Source organism: Prinia subflava, chromosome Z, assembly GCF_021018805.1.
Source record: "Prinia subflava isolate CZ2003 ecotype Zambia chromosome Z, Cam_Psub_1.2, whole genome shotgun sequence".
In the NCBI taxonomy this organism is placed as follows: Eukaryota; Metazoa; Chordata; class Aves; order Passeriformes; family Cisticolidae; genus Prinia; species Prinia subflava.
Genome location: NC_086283.1, coordinates 75,592,777 through 75,607,853, shown reverse-complemented (window position 1 = coordinate 75,607,853; position 15,077 = coordinate 75,592,777). Strand labels below are relative to the sequence as shown.

Here is a 15,077-nt window from a genome sequence, read left to right as displayed (position 1 = left end):
CGTTTATTCACTATAAAGTTTGATGGCTTTTGGTCATATTCAGAGTTTATATATTAATATATAAGTACTTCTTCTTTAAAAGAGAGAATTGTTGATAATTGGAGAAAATTGTTGTTCTTGCTATTAAAAACTATTCTCTGCTGACCAGAGTGAATCTACTCATTGTTCTGAAATCTGTGTGCCATTTTTGCATGTTAGCATGAAGTGTGTTCTGAGATACCTATTTACAGTGTCTTGGGACACTTTTGCAAGCTTTTAAACTATATGAGCAGAGGAAATTTACTTACTCTTTGTTTTTTAAAACTGGCGAATAAAACTCCTTTCTTATGATTGTTGTTCAGTACTTTAGATATGTGCTTTAACCACTTTGGCTGTAATAATAAAATGCAGTGGATAAAATACTTGATGAAACAAAATCTCAGTAATGTGTCTTGGTAGAAATTCTTGACAGCCATTCCACAATAAAGAAAATAACCAGATGTGGAACTACTATTAGCTGAATATATTTTCAAACTACTCCTTTCCCTTGTAGCTGAGAATCTACCTGCGAACGTCTAACCTTGACAACGCGTTTGCTCACATCACAAAAGTGCAAGCAAACACGTTACTACTGAGTGTCTTCCGGGATATTGTGATATTGTTCAGAGCAGATTGTTCCATTTGCCTTTATAGTATTGAGAGAAGGTCTGAGGGGTGAGTATCACTATTTGAATGCTTTTGCAGTGAGGTACCTATAGATCTGCTCTCAGTCCAAGTAAATTCTTACAATAGTACAAAGATGTTTGATAACTAGTGGAGTCAGATTTCTGAAATACAGAGTGGCAAATGTTATCTCTATGTACAAGTTCATGCGTGTTGTCACTCCCATGCATGCTGATAGGCACATTAGGTGTGGAGGTAGTGACTGAGGTATGCACATTTCCAGCTGTCTGAACAAACATGTTCCTAAATTACAGAAAATTGAAAACTGAATATGAATAGAACAAAAAGGTATTAAAAGATGCCCATATATTTGAATATTTTAAAATAAAAGCATGTTTCTAACATTAGAAGCAGTAATTAGTGAAGGGAAGGTGACAGCAGGCTTGCAAAGATGAGAGAAAAGGTTTGGTCTTGGTGTGGTGGTGAGAAATTGTTTTAGTGCAAAAGAAGTAGCAACATAAGATATGCCATATACTTTCAGATAGTTAAGACTAGTGCATTTAAGGAGGAGATAAAGATTCAGAGGTAGGGTTTTTTTAAAAGTGCCTAAGTAGTTGGTTTTTCTTACAGTTCTGGTACCTTCTTTTTAGCAAGAAGGGACCTTTTTGTGGTAGAAAAAAGCAAGCTGTTGATGAACTTCAGAGAAAAATACTTTCAATGCTTTTAAAAAAAGCTCCCAACAGAATCCAAACCTGGGAACTGTCTCATTGAAGAGTCAATAGAGTCATATTCTGAAGTATCTGATATTGTCTTCTACCCACTCATAGCTGTATTTCCCAAAGTATCAAGAGAAGTAAACCAGTTTCGTTTTGTTTGGTAACTTTATATAGAGTAGATATGTGGGCATTTCTACTGGTTCCTGATTAAAGGAATGTCATTTTTTCTGTAGAGTAACCTGTTTGCTAAGGGCAAGTTGCTTTTTTCATTAGGTTTACTTCAATGTAGTTATTTCATGTTATGTACTGTTGTAAAATTTCTAAATGTAGTCATTTTCCTTTCAGTCTTAATCCTACTGCCAGTATCCAAATTCTTCAAGAAGTGTCCATGTCTCGGTACATTCCTCATCCTTTTCTTGTAGTGTCTGTTACGTTGACATCAGTGAGAACAGAGACTGGCATCACCTTGAAGATGCCACAGCAGGTAACAGGTCTCAAAATTTTGTAGAATTGGTGCCTGAGTTTGTTAGCTTACTCCTTAGAGGTTATCTGGTTGATAAATCAATCATAAATCAGTAGCTCTTCTCTGTGGTAAAATCCAGAATGTGTTTTTTTCTGATGTTCATTATATAGACTTTTTTTGTGGGAATTAGGGGTGAGGGGGTAAAAGGAGAAGTAAGAGTTTAGATTTTATTTCATACATTCTCTTGTTAACTTGCCAAGGGACCAAATCTTGGTGAACAAATTAAATTTAACTCTGTAAAGGGTATATTGCTCTATCATCTATTAAAAGTCAAAAACCAGAGCAATCCATGGCATTAGGAATTACCTTTTCCGCAACAACCTGTCCATGACTCAAAGAATAAATAGAAAAAATAAAAAGATGGCATATGACTCTATAAGGTACTCTTTGTCCATTCTGCAACAGCCAAACAATGACATAAGATGTGAAGGTCCCTGTCTTAAATTCAAAATTTAGCCAGGGCACTGAAAGCACATGCAAAGAGAACTTGGATTTTTGTTGTCTGGGTTGCAAACAGAGTAGGCTGAACTGAGCAGAATACTGTGCTTTCTTGACACACTAAAACAATTTTTCTCCAGCTGCAGCTAAATGGAAGTTCAAGATGCTGTACAAGTGTGGCTCAACTCTTTTTGGCTCAGCTCTTGGGTTGTGTATCAGTGTTAGTCTTTGCAGTCAGGGACTGACAATCATATTGTGTTGATAGTGATAAGAATACAGAGCTTTATTTTTCTTAGAATACTGGTGCATTGCCCATTTTAAGACACAGAGTTGGAAAAAGTCCTTATTAAACACGTGGAATGAATCTGGTGAATAAGAAACCTTCCAGTTTACTGGAAGGAGGAATTCACTCCTTTGCACAATAACTGGTTCTTGATTTTTCTGAGTCCTTCTATAATGAATTCAGTTGTTAGTCATCTCTGTAAAGTGGCACATTTAATTTATGCCTTTTTTTCTGTGTTTTTATTGTGGTTATGAGTAAAATTACCATTCAAGAAACTTAAATAATTTGCATAATACTCTTTCTATCTGTAGGCTTGTGAAGCTGAAAGTATAATGCTTAACTTAGCAGGACAACTTATCATGTTGCAAAGGGATCGATCTGGACCCCAGATACGAGATAAAGATAATAATCCTAATCAAAGAAAGCATGTGAGTAAATATATGTGGAGTATTGCATATGGCTTCAAAGATGTCAGTGATGGAAGAAGATGTGCAAGAGAATGGTCCAGACATAAAGAAAATAGGGCTATAAGCAAGACAGTATCTACAGTTACAGACTGAATTGTTAGTGGGAAGTATATTAGTATTTGCTAGTTCTATTGAAATGAAATAGACAAGCCTTAAGAGTAAAGATACTGCCCAAAATTTGGTGTACATTAGTAACAGAAAATTTCTAGTCTGTCCAGAACTGGTTTGAACAGTATTGTTTTTTGCAGAGTATGTTTACAAAGTTCTTAGAAATAACAACCACAGAAATCGATTACTAAACTTGCAATTCTTCTGGACTTATGAAAACCAATTCTGTGTGAAACAAGCAATTGGGACAGTGAAATTTGGAAAGGTCAGATAAGGATTTGTCAATTATAGGTTGGACTTGTGGGCTAACTGAAGGAGCAGAGAGTAGTTCTTTATTTTTCACCTTTATTCTTATGTCTCTGCTTTCTTCCTTTAAAAAAGGAAAGAAAGGTCTTGACTTAACGGAAGTATTAAATGGTCTTTTGTCACGTGCTAGAATGCAGATAAGAGAGAAGCCTAGAACAAGCATTGTTAGAAGAATAACGTGTTTGAAGACAGTAGTTCTTTGCTGAAAAATAGAGTTCTTGAATAGGGTGAAAATAAAAGGAATAAAGGTAACGGATACTGATTTTTTTATTATTTTTTATTTTAAATAGCTGCCTTTTTGTGCTCCAGTTGTCCTAGCCCAGTCGGTTGAAAATGTATGGACTACTTGCAGGATTAACAAACAGAAACGCCACTTACTGGAGGCTCTGTGGCTCAGCTGTGGTGGGGCAGGTATGAAAGTCTGGCTTCCCCTGTTTCCCAGAGACCATCGAAAACCGCATTCCTTTCTGTCAAGACGGATCATGCTGCCTTTCCACATCAACATATACCCATTGGCTGTTTTGTTTGAAGATGCCTTGGTTCTTGGTGCTGTTAATGACACTGTGCTCTATGACTGTTTATACACTCAAACCAGTGCTAGAGAACACTTAGAGGTTCTCTTTCCTTTCTCCATTGTTGAAAGAACCTCTCAGATCTACCTCCATCACATTTTACGCCAGCTGTTGGTTAGGAACCTCGGTGAACAAGCCTTGCTTTTGGCCCACTCCTGTGCCACATTACCATACTTTCCTCATGTACTAGAACTGATGCTTCATGAAGTGCTGGAAGAAGAAGCTACCTCGCGGGAACCCATTCCCGATCCTCTCCTTCCCACTGTGGCGAAGTTCATTACAGAATTCCCCCTCTTCCTGCAGACAGTTGTTCATTGTGCTAGGAAGACAGAATATGCCCTGTGGAATTACCTTTTTGCTGCTGTTGGAAACCCGAAGGACTTATTTGAAGAGTGCTTAATGGCCCAGGACTTGGACACAGCTGCCTCTTACCTTATTATCCTACAGGTAATGGCACCAAATATATTGCAAGAGTGCTGATATTTACTAACACCGCAGTATTTTAAAATCAATGTCATATTACAGTTATGCATGTTCAACAGACTTTTAATTTAGCAGTTTTCTGTTGATACTATGTCCAGTTATGAAAAGTGGTAAGATAATGCAGTGTTACTAGTGAGTTAACTGTTTTAAATAAGAAAATAATAGCATGAAATGTGCTGTTTATAATCTTTGGTATACTTGAATGTGAAGCAGTGTGGCTTCACTTAATAGAACCTCTGATGCTCTATAGTAAAAACAAATCACTTAATTCTGCTTTGTTGCTTGCAGAATATGGAAGTTCCAGCAGTTAGCAGACAACATGCTACTCTCCTATTTAATACTGCCTTAGAGCAGGGAAAGTGGGATCTCTGTCGTCATATGATTAGATTTCTTAAAGCCATTGGCTCTGGAGAAACAGAAACACCCCCAGCTACACCAACAACTCAGGTTTGTGATGAGAAAAGTAAACACTGTGTATCAACCTTATATGATTAATCTTCATGTTATAGATCATGTTTGGTCCTTTGAATGTATGTTTTGGTTTTCTTGGTTTTAGGAACCTAGTTCAAGTGGTGGTTTTGAATTCTTCAGGCATCGCAGCATTAGTTTATCCCAATCAGCAGAGAATCTCCATAGCAAATTTAATTTGACAAAAACACTGAGTATGCCATCTGGCCCATCTGGAAAAAGGTAATGTCCTCTCCTTCCCCACTTTATTAGTGCAGGACTAACTTCCTTACCAATTGAAGTTATAGAAATAAATTATATGGCAGATTTGCCATAATCTCCTTCTACATGTTTTGCATTTATCATTTCACAACTTTTGTACTGTTGTGTCTCATAACCTTCTTGGGAGAATATGCTCTCACACATGTAAATATATGTATGTGTGTTTGTATGTATACACATACGTGCTTACATAGATACTGCTTACCAAGACTCTGAAACCACTGGGTGTGGTACACATTACATGTGTACTAATTCAAGTAGCTAGTGACACCACATGCTTCATATTTACAGGATTTGTTTTGCTGAAAAATACATTTTGAATAGCTCACAGTTCGCAGCATCACAATGTAGTGCTCTGCTACTATGCACATCTTGAACTGGCAGTGTTTCCAAGACAGAACCCTTTATACCTTGGGGCAAACCTCTCTAAAGCTGCTGTATACTGACTTGATATTGATAGGTATTACAGTTCAAAAGTAGTATTGAACTGAAATTTATTATTATCTTTGCTTTGGTGTTTTTCCCAAAAAATAATCCTAGTATAAACTCTGAGTTAGTAATTTTTAACAGAGAGTACTATCTTAAAGGTTTTGATAGGAAGGATCAGTGCTTGACTATTTCTCTAAACTTTGCATTGTCATCTGCCTTTTGTCTCTTACTTTACTTTTTCCTGCATTGCTAATGGTTTAATGCTCTATAAATACTGCTGCTGTTGTAACTTAAATCCTTTATTTCACCTACCTGTTGAGGCAGTGCCATCTTCTAGAGAATATAAATAGCAAGGAATGATGGAAGCTGCTTCTGCTGTTATACAGAAAGCTCTCCTTCTTCTACTCTGGCCACTCAGTGTTCTGCAGTTGTGGCCAAGTGAGCCTGTGCAACTCAGCTTTATCAGTGCTCACTGGGCTGTTCTGTGCTGTGTGTGTAGGTGGAGTAAAGACAGTGACTGTGCTGAGAACATGTACATAGACATGATGCTCTGGCGGCATGCTCGGCGTCTGCTGGAGGAAATCAAGCTGAAAGACCTTGGCTGCTTTGCTGCACAGTTGGGCTTTGAACTGATCGGCTGGTTGTGCAAGGAGCGAGCCAGAGCTGCCCGTGTGGAGGACTTTGTGTGTGCTTTGAAAAAGCTACACAAGGATTTCCTCTGGCCATTTCCAGTTATACCAGCTTCGTCTATTAATTCACCTTTCAAGAATGGAAAGTACAAGACAGGTACAGTAACATCTGAGTTTGATATGAACTAGATTTCCCTCCTCCAATGATACATTTGTGAATCTCACTCTGTTCTGCCTCCCCTCAGCCAAGATAAGAACAGGGTGAGGCTTGCCACCTGCACAGCTTTCTCACACAAAATGTATTTTCTGAAGAGATTCTGTTTAGCATAGACAGTATCTCTTGTGTGATTACCATTTCTGTTGAAATCTCCTGCTTTCTCAGATGTACTGAATTGGGCATCAGTGCAGATGTTAGACTGAACGTGGAAATTGCTCCAGTGTAAATTCTGCTGCAGAAAATTACTAAAATCTATATTCTTTTGTAGTCTCTTGATGAGCTTTTGATTAACTTCTTAAAAATTAAATAGTAATGTTCCTAATGTTTGAAATTTACTTTCTTAGATGGTAAGAACTTTGAAGACTTCTGTACACCTCCTTTATGTTACTGTTCCTTCAGCTCACTATCTTATCCCCTTACAACAAAGCTGATACTACCTTATCTCCGTATGTCAAGGCTGACATTGGCTGCCAAGTCTTCCTCTTTTTAGTAGTAGCATCATTATTTACTTCTGTTGACACTAACACTTAATTACATCATACTTCTTTTATGCCAGTGCTTACATAAAAAGCTGATCAGAAATTCCCGAAATGCCTAAACTTGTTGCATTCTCTTGCATTTCAATGGTCCCCTGAATATTGACTTAGATGCAAGTTTTACCTTCCTGAAATGCCTGGAGAGAACACTCTAGAATTCCTTTTGGACACTTACATGATTTTTCTGTGCTGTGTTTTGATTTTTTTAGCTGTGGGGGAGCAACTACTAAAATCTCAGTCTGCAGACACCTTTGTAAACATGGAATTGGACACAGGGGTTTCAAACACACCTCGCAGTCGCAGCTGGCTTGGTACTATCAGCTCTTCTCAGAGAGAGATTGACACTGTTTCATCCCATGGACCACACATGCAAGATGCATTCCTTTCTCCTTTGCTAAGTAAAGGTTAGTCACTCTTCCTTCAATTTGCTCATTGGAAAAATGTGAAGTGTGTGCTTATATTTTGATTTTTGCTTGTCACTGCTCTATTGTCAGTTCTCAACTGCTGATAGGAAAAATTCAGGGAAAAAAAAAGACTGACTGAAAAGTGAATGGAATTTTTTACAAGAGAAATATAATGCCCATGTTGTACTTCTCTAAGCACATGAAGTTGAATATGAAATAGATATTTGCTGAAGTTTCTGTCTGTGGTAATAACTTGAAGTTCAATATTTTTTCAGTCTGTCTAGGAAACAGTGTCCCACGTTGTGGGGTTTTGTTTCTTTGTCTCTTGCAGGGGTTGGAACAGCTCTAATTGCATGAACTTTGTGCTTTTGGGTTTCTTAAGAATGATATTAGATACACTACTTATTGCGGAAGTTGAGGAAATTAGAGACCCATATAGTTGTGTTTTTTCCTATGGCATTATTTAAATTGCTTTTTAAAAGCTGCAATGTATGATCAGCTTACTAAAATAGAAATTGTACTTTGTAGGTATTTTTTCTGAACACAGAAAGAGATGGGAAAAGTTTGTGCGACCATTCTAGTATTTTTTAAATTTAATTTTATTTTAAAAATGTTTCATACTTCCTCTTGTCCTTGAGCATATAGCAATGTTTTCAACAGTACCTGATTTCCACTCTATTAGGGCAAAGATTAAGTACCTAGTGTGAACTACAATCTCTTAATTTAAGAATGTAGATCCTTCTGTGACATTCAGAGCATTTGGAGATCCTCTCTGTCTGCTTGGGCACGGTCTCATTTTATTTTCACTCCTGTTTCTCTTGTTTTTTATATCTGGACACTGCAAGAGAACTAGTATCTCTTTACACTGCACTGATTTTACTGCTGTCTGCCACTACTGCTCTTTCTATAAACAAGTCTGTTAGGGTTTTTTTCTGAGCTGGATAAAGACCTTTGAGTTCAATAGATTTTGGTATGCATTTTGAAGCAGGTTATTTCTATAGAAACTAAATTAATAGCCTTAAAACATTGCAAGCTGAATTCTAATAACAATTTCACAAATTACGCATCCAGCACTGGTATTTGTGGGCAAGAAGATAATCAAATAGTTTTTTGACTTCCTAAACATTTTCCAAGAAAAGATGCATCTGCTTTAATATGGAAATCGTTCTCAAGAGTAGGTGCCTTTGTGAGTCACCACTGTAATTGTTTTAGCTTTGATGTTACTGCTGCTTTGAAAATTCTGTTACAGCATGTGCTTTTTATGTTTTTACTGGAAAGACTTCTTTTTGTAATTTGTACAGGTAAATACTTACATTACAAAGCATTCAAAATCTTAATGGGTTAGTGTGAAGAAATAATTTGATATTGAAAACTTCATTTAAAATTAAGTAAGCAGAATTTTAGACAGACTGCAACCCCACCTACACTTAATTCTAGGACTATAGTATGCAAGATGCTGTATTGGTGCTTTTATGATGATTGCCAACACATACCTAGGATCTCTTACTGACAATAATTCTCCTGAATTATTTTTACTGGCTAGAAAAACAATTGCATTCCTGCAACAGTAGTTCTACCATCCAGTGTGACAAGAAGGATGCTGAAACAGGATGGGTAATATTCCTGAAGTAACTCTGATACACTATAAAGCATGACTATTTGTCAGTTTTTATAGGAAGTAGTTCAGAAATTCTGAGTCTTACTAAAGTAAGTAGTTTCTTTTTTCCCTTATGTGTCTGAGTGTTTTTGATAGGTGATGAATGCAGTATTGGTTCAGCAACGGACCTGACTGAAACAAGTTCTATGGTGGATGGAGACTGGACAATGGTGGATGAAAACTTCTCCAGTCTAAGTTTAACTCAGTCAGAGCTTGAGCAGCTCTCTCTAGAGCTGGCCAGTAAAGGGCCGCACAAGTCACAGGTGCAGCTGCGGTAAGTAATGACGTGTCTGCCTCTGAGACTGAGAATTGCTGGCATGCAGCACTTGGAGAAAGAAACAATATACACAATCACACTGCGATTTTTTGTCTTGGGAGTAGAAAAATAAACGACCTTTTTTTCCATATAGGTACTTGCTACATATCTTCATGGAAGCAGGATGTCTGGATTGGTGTGTTGTCATAGGCCTTATTCTCAGAGAATCTTCAGTTATCAACCAGGTTTTCAGCATCATGCAGTCCTCTGATATTGATGGAGAAATCTGTCAGAATATCAAAACTGGCCTAGATGCTGTTGACAAGTGGGCTTCTACAGATTGGTAAGTGTTACTTTCCACCTTCATGTTCATTTGAGCTGTAGATAGTTTGTTACCTACAAAGTAACTTTGAGTTATTACCATAGCCTTAGCTGAAACATCGCTTCTGAGTGTTGTAATCAAGCTGAGAAAAAACCCCAAAACACAAACCAAAACAAACCCAAAGCAACCAGCTTTCCGACTTTTATTGTTTGATTAGGGTTGCCGTTTTCTCTTTCTTTAAATTAATTCCTGCTTTTCAGGCACATGACAGAAGTACTAATTTTAATTCACACATGGTGTTCTGTCCCATTCTCTTCCTAGCCCTGGGTACAAGCCATTTCTAAGTATCATCAAACCACAGATCCAGAAACTTAATGAAATAGTAGAAGAGCAAGTACAACCTGAAGCGTTTCAGCCAGTGAATCCTTCTAAGGTTCCTGAACAAGCGAACCCAAGAGCTGAGGAAAGCAGGACTTCATCTAGCCATGGCACTAATCCTCAGTGTGATGCTGGCAGCAGCAATGCAAGCAGACATGAAGAGGACAAGGCTAAGACAGAGGAGGAGGATTCATTCCAAGAAGGCAGTTATGACTGTGTTGTGTCTTAAATGGAAGGTGAACAACTTCCCAAGCATCAGGTGTGAAAGGAAGCAAACCAGCTCTGAGATCTGCTTCTGTGTTTTGAACTCTTTATAAAAATTTTGTTTCTTTCGTTGTTTTTTAATATTTCAATCTTTGAAATTTTTAGTGGGGATAACTAAACACCAGTTTCATCTAATAATTTCAAAAGGAGGCATGACTCTTTTTTGATGCAATCACCAGACTGCAGCTTTACATTTTGATACTTTGAATAGTGTTGGAGAGACAGTGAACACACATGGACATAGATTCAGCCAATGCTTCATCAGTACCTTATCACCACCAACACGTTCTGAACTACTTATATCTTGAGTTTAAAGGCAAAGAGGGGATTAAATATAAAAACTGTTTTCTTTGCAGCTTGCCTGCCTAATACATGTCTGATCAATGCAGTTCAGATTGGTTTGATACCAATATTTTGTATTAAAGGACTGTAAAATATAGTGTATGTTTTTGTGAATAATCTTGTACAAATACTCAAGGCTGTACCATATTTGGAGGTACCTATATGTATTTGCATGTTTCTAGATGACTAGTAAAGTTAAAGCAGAGTTGCACTTCTTTTTGGATGAGGCATACTTTACTGACCTAACACTGACACAAGGTGGCTTACCTGTTTTTTACTGCCACGTAACAGATCTTGTAGTTGGGTTAAGGGACTGCTGAAGGTTATTTATTTCATTGTAAATTCTTTTCTGATAAATGGATTTTTAAAATGTAAATAATCATCATATACTCTTGCTATGGAAAACTAGTTTAACAGCTCATACTTAAACGTTTTTCAAACATTTTATAATATGCATACTTCTAACTAAGACATATTTAACTTTCATACAATGTTATGAAAACCTGGCTGCAGAAGTCTGTTGCTTTGAGGTACTTATTTTTTCTAGCTGCTGTCCCTATGTAATAACTACCTGTAGCAGTATTAATTTAGATATTAGCTTGTTTGTACTGTGCAATCTGAACAAAAATGCAACATTACTCATTTTATACATGATAAACTAGTTTATTTTTTATAACATCACTTGATTACTGACATGGACCAAACTAGTCATCTTAAGGTAGTTACAGCATCTGTTGCTTTTCTAGTGTAGTTAGTAAATGCACATCCATTTAAAATCTGAAAATTAAGACTATTCACAGTTGAGTTTTAAATGAATTGTGGTTTCATCATCTTTATTTCCTTTGTAGATAAGATCAAGTGCTTTAAAATGTACAGATATTAAACTGTTGCTTTAGAATGGCTTTACTAAGCCAATACAACCAGTACAAGTGCAATAATTGCAAGTATTACGTGGAAAGCTGGAGCTATTAATGAATGCAACTTAAACTTCATTTTGTAAGAGTTGAAACTGAGACTGAAGTTAGAGGAAAGAAACTCAGTCTGAGTCCCAGCATTAAGCTTATTCTGCATTGTAGCTACTGGTTACATATAATGTCTATCATACCTACAAGCCTGTTGTGACCTGACGTCAAAATTCATTATTGTTTTAAGGGGATAATACTTAAAGCTTTTTTTATGATAAAGAAACCTGCTTAATCTATGTTAAAAGAAATAAAAACTGTGCTTCAAGTTATTTTTTCTGTGGTTCTGTGGTAATGATGTAAGCCAACCCCATCCTAGTCAGCGTTCTGCTGTTCAGGTTTTGGATCTGTGCAAGTAAAACATACATTAACTGATATATTGACATTCTTAATATTCATATCTTACTACTGTGTTACTGTTCTTTAGCAGGTAAATCTTTTTAGTTGTGACATTTTAGAAGATTGTACTTCTTTAGTAGTAATTATCTCTATGCAAATCTTACGTGCTAATTTTGTATTTTGATTTCACTGCTGTTATACTTGTAATTAAAAGACAAATGTATTCAACTTTACTTGAAGTTACTCCTGTGAAAAATAACTATTTCTGACTTCAAGCCCTTCAGGTAGGCCATCTTTGAGAAACAAAGCTCTCAGAGAAAACACCTGATGAAGATTGCCTTTTATACTCTTGTGGCTTGTTTTTAACAGGATGAAGGAATCAAGCCTTTACCTTATTAGTGCATCTTTGAAGCTACATCCACCTGCTGCTGTGAAAAGAGATGTAGTGGGTTTAGGTGGTAAGGGTGTGGTAGCAAGGGGGGGCTGTGTCAGACACAGCCAGTTCCAGCAGACAAAGGGAAGCCTATCAGCCAAGCTGGTGCCTCCTCTCTATAATGTGTTTAACAAGGGGTAAAAAACGCTGTGGGAGATGAGTGAGGAAGAGTCCTGCAGGCAGCCAGGCCCATAAAGGAGGAGCAGGAGGATCCAGGCACTGGAATAGAGATTCCCTGCATCCTGTGGCTCTCTGCAAGTAAATACACGCATTAAATGACATCCTAACAGTCCTGCTATTATTAGCCTCTCACTGCTGTGCTCATCAGCTCAATCGTTTTGGACAATGGGGAAGCAGGCTCTCCACCTGCAACCCACTGTGGAGCATGCTGGAGAGGTAACCACTGTGGCAGCCTTGAAGCACCCACACCAAGCAGATGGATGGATGAGCCCTGAAGGAAGCTGCAGCCCAAAGAGCCCATGCAAGAGCACGTTTCTGGCACAGAACCTGTGGCCCACAGGGAATCCATCCTGGCATAGTCTCTTGAAGGACCACCCCAGCAAGAGGAGGATTCACTTTGAAGCAGTTTATGAGAGACTGTATCCCATGGAGTAGACCCCATGCTGGAGCAGAGCAATAGCGAGGAGAGGAAGGAAGCAGAGGAAATGTAACAGACTGACCATGACCTGACCCCTAACTGACCATCCCCAGTTCTTCTACACTGTGAGAGACACGGTTGAAGAGTGAAGGGAGGTTGGAAGTGTTTCGTTATCATCTTTTAATTGGTAATAAATTAATTTTCCCAAGGCCAGTTTGTTTCATTTGTTGTTTGTACCAGTGAGTAATGTTCCTCTCACAACTCATGAATTTTCTCATCCTATTTTCTCCTCGTGGTCTGCTGAGGGGAGGGTATCAGAGGGCAGTTTGGTAGGTACCCACCAGCTAGCCAGGGTTAACCCATCACAAAAGGCTTATTCATCTACAAGTCTGCATTATTTAACTAAAGAGGAGAAAACTGGTCCACTTAACCAGTTGAGGATCAACATCTTTTTATGGAATTCCAACATGGTGACACTTTTCATTTTGTGTATGCAGCTCACATAAAAATGGCTGATGTCAGATTTCCTCCTTCACAACAATTTGCGTATCATCAAGTTGTCTTGATCTGGTTCTCATCCTGTGCAAAACTGTCTCAGAAAAACAGCGACAATAATCTATATTCATTGCTACCAATTTAACAAATCCTGTCACCCCAGGTATTACTTGTAAAACTGCTTGAATCAAGTTGCATTGCTGAAGGTAGCTTATCACTACCTTCACTACCTAATCACTTTTGCCAACCCAAGTAAGCTAATTTTTCCTCAGCATGCTTTAGAAGAAACGAGTTCTGATGGTTTTAGAGCCAAAGTGTCTCTAAGCTACATGTTTGAGACCCACTGTTAAGTAAGCAGAAATACCTGAATTCAAAGGAGGTCCTTTTCATAATAAACTGAGGGGAGAAGTTGTCTATGGTTATAATGTATTATGAAAGATGATGGGTAACTTGCTGAGAGTGGTTAAGCTGACTTCAAGTGAAGGATAGATTTCCCACAAGTAAGGGGGAACATAAAGGCTACAGACACAACTTACTGTCTTAGTTCAGTTTCCTGCACAGTTTCAGCTGTGCACTGTTGAAGTACTGTAGTAGGCAGTGACAGGAATGGCAGCGTAGGGTGAGTGGTGTAAGTCAGGCCAGTGGTTAAGCAGAGAAAAGAGAGATACAAAGTTGTTGAGCGTTCTACTTATCACATGGCCCCTGAGATGGCAAACTCCTTGGGCTTACTTACTCAGAGAGCACTGAGAGAAGGCTTTAAGAGTCCGCAGCTGGAGCCCAAAGCTACTACACAGCAGATAGAAGGCTCCTAACAACTCTTTCCTTACTTTGTTTTTGTTTCCTAACCAAAAAACTCCAACACATACAAAAGAATAAAAAAAAAAAAACCCAAACAATACAAAACAAAAACCTTAAACCAAAACCACCCAAACAGAACAAACCACCACCCCCTCCCCGATAAAACCATCTCCAAATAAACTTTGCATGGGCAGCTTTCTAAGATAGTAACTGAAACTCACCTATACACTTACTGGCTTTGAAGCTGCTATTTGTTCCATTCTCAGAACAGATGGAAAGAACTGTTCTTTCTTAGATGAAATACTGCTGGTTTTTAAGACTGATTTTTTCAGCTTTATGAAACTGAATTAAAAAAAAAAAAACCCGTTTGCTAAAGACCACTGATACTTGACATCCTGCTTGAAATACAGGTAACAATGTCTGGATTGTACTTCCTGCTCAAGACTGCTTTAAATGCTTAGCATGTTCTCAAGCTGCACCCACAGCTTTGACAGAACTGTGAAGCATTGCAGCCCAACAGAACCTCTTCCACAGTGAACAGGGAAGCCTGGCTAATTCAGTTTCTAGGATCCATTTATCCCCCCAATCTCAGGGTTGCTGTTCCCCAAGGTAATAGGGTTTTCGAGCTTCCCTTGCCCAAAAGGTCTCACACCGGAGCCAGAGACGACAAGCTGAGTCTGCCAGTCCATGTTTGCAACGTTGTTTATTCTTCATTATCTCTCAGTTCTTTCTTAGCTCTGCAAGGCGTCCC

The 15,077-nt window shown here is 38.1% G+C and overlaps 1 protein-coding gene across 4 annotated transcripts in view; it reads left to right on the top strand.

Moving 5' to 3' along the window:
• RIC1 (RIC1 homolog, RAB6A GEF complex partner 1) overlaps positions 1-13,246 on the top strand; it is a 47,800-nt gene extending 34,554 nt beyond the window's left edge. For 2 of the 4 annotated variants that reach the window (XM_063423666.1, XM_063423665.1), the window contains exons 16-26: positions 533-693; positions 1,704-1,842; positions 2,914-3,030; positions 3,774-4,502; positions 4,827-4,985; positions 5,095-5,228; positions 6,196-6,482; positions 7,288-7,482; positions 9,224-9,413; positions 9,550-9,738; positions 10,039-13,246. In XM_063423666.1, the coding sequence (XP_063279736.1) occupies positions 533-693; positions 1,704-1,842; positions 2,914-3,030; positions 3,774-4,502; positions 4,827-4,985; positions 5,095-5,228; positions 6,196-6,482; positions 7,288-7,482; positions 9,224-9,413; positions 9,550-9,738; positions 10,039-10,324 (2,586 nt within the window). In that variant the 3' untranslated portion in view covers positions 10,325-13,246. Of the gene's footprint in view, positions 1-532; positions 694-1,703; positions 1,843-2,913; positions 3,031-3,773; positions 4,503-4,826; positions 4,986-5,094; positions 5,229-6,195; positions 6,483-7,287; positions 7,483-9,197; positions 9,414-9,549; positions 9,739-10,038 lie in introns of those variants that run through there. The other 2 variants (XM_063423667.1, XM_063423669.1) reach the window with 2 other exon arrangements.
• The last annotated feature ends 1,831 nt before the right edge of the window (positions 13,247-15,077 follow it).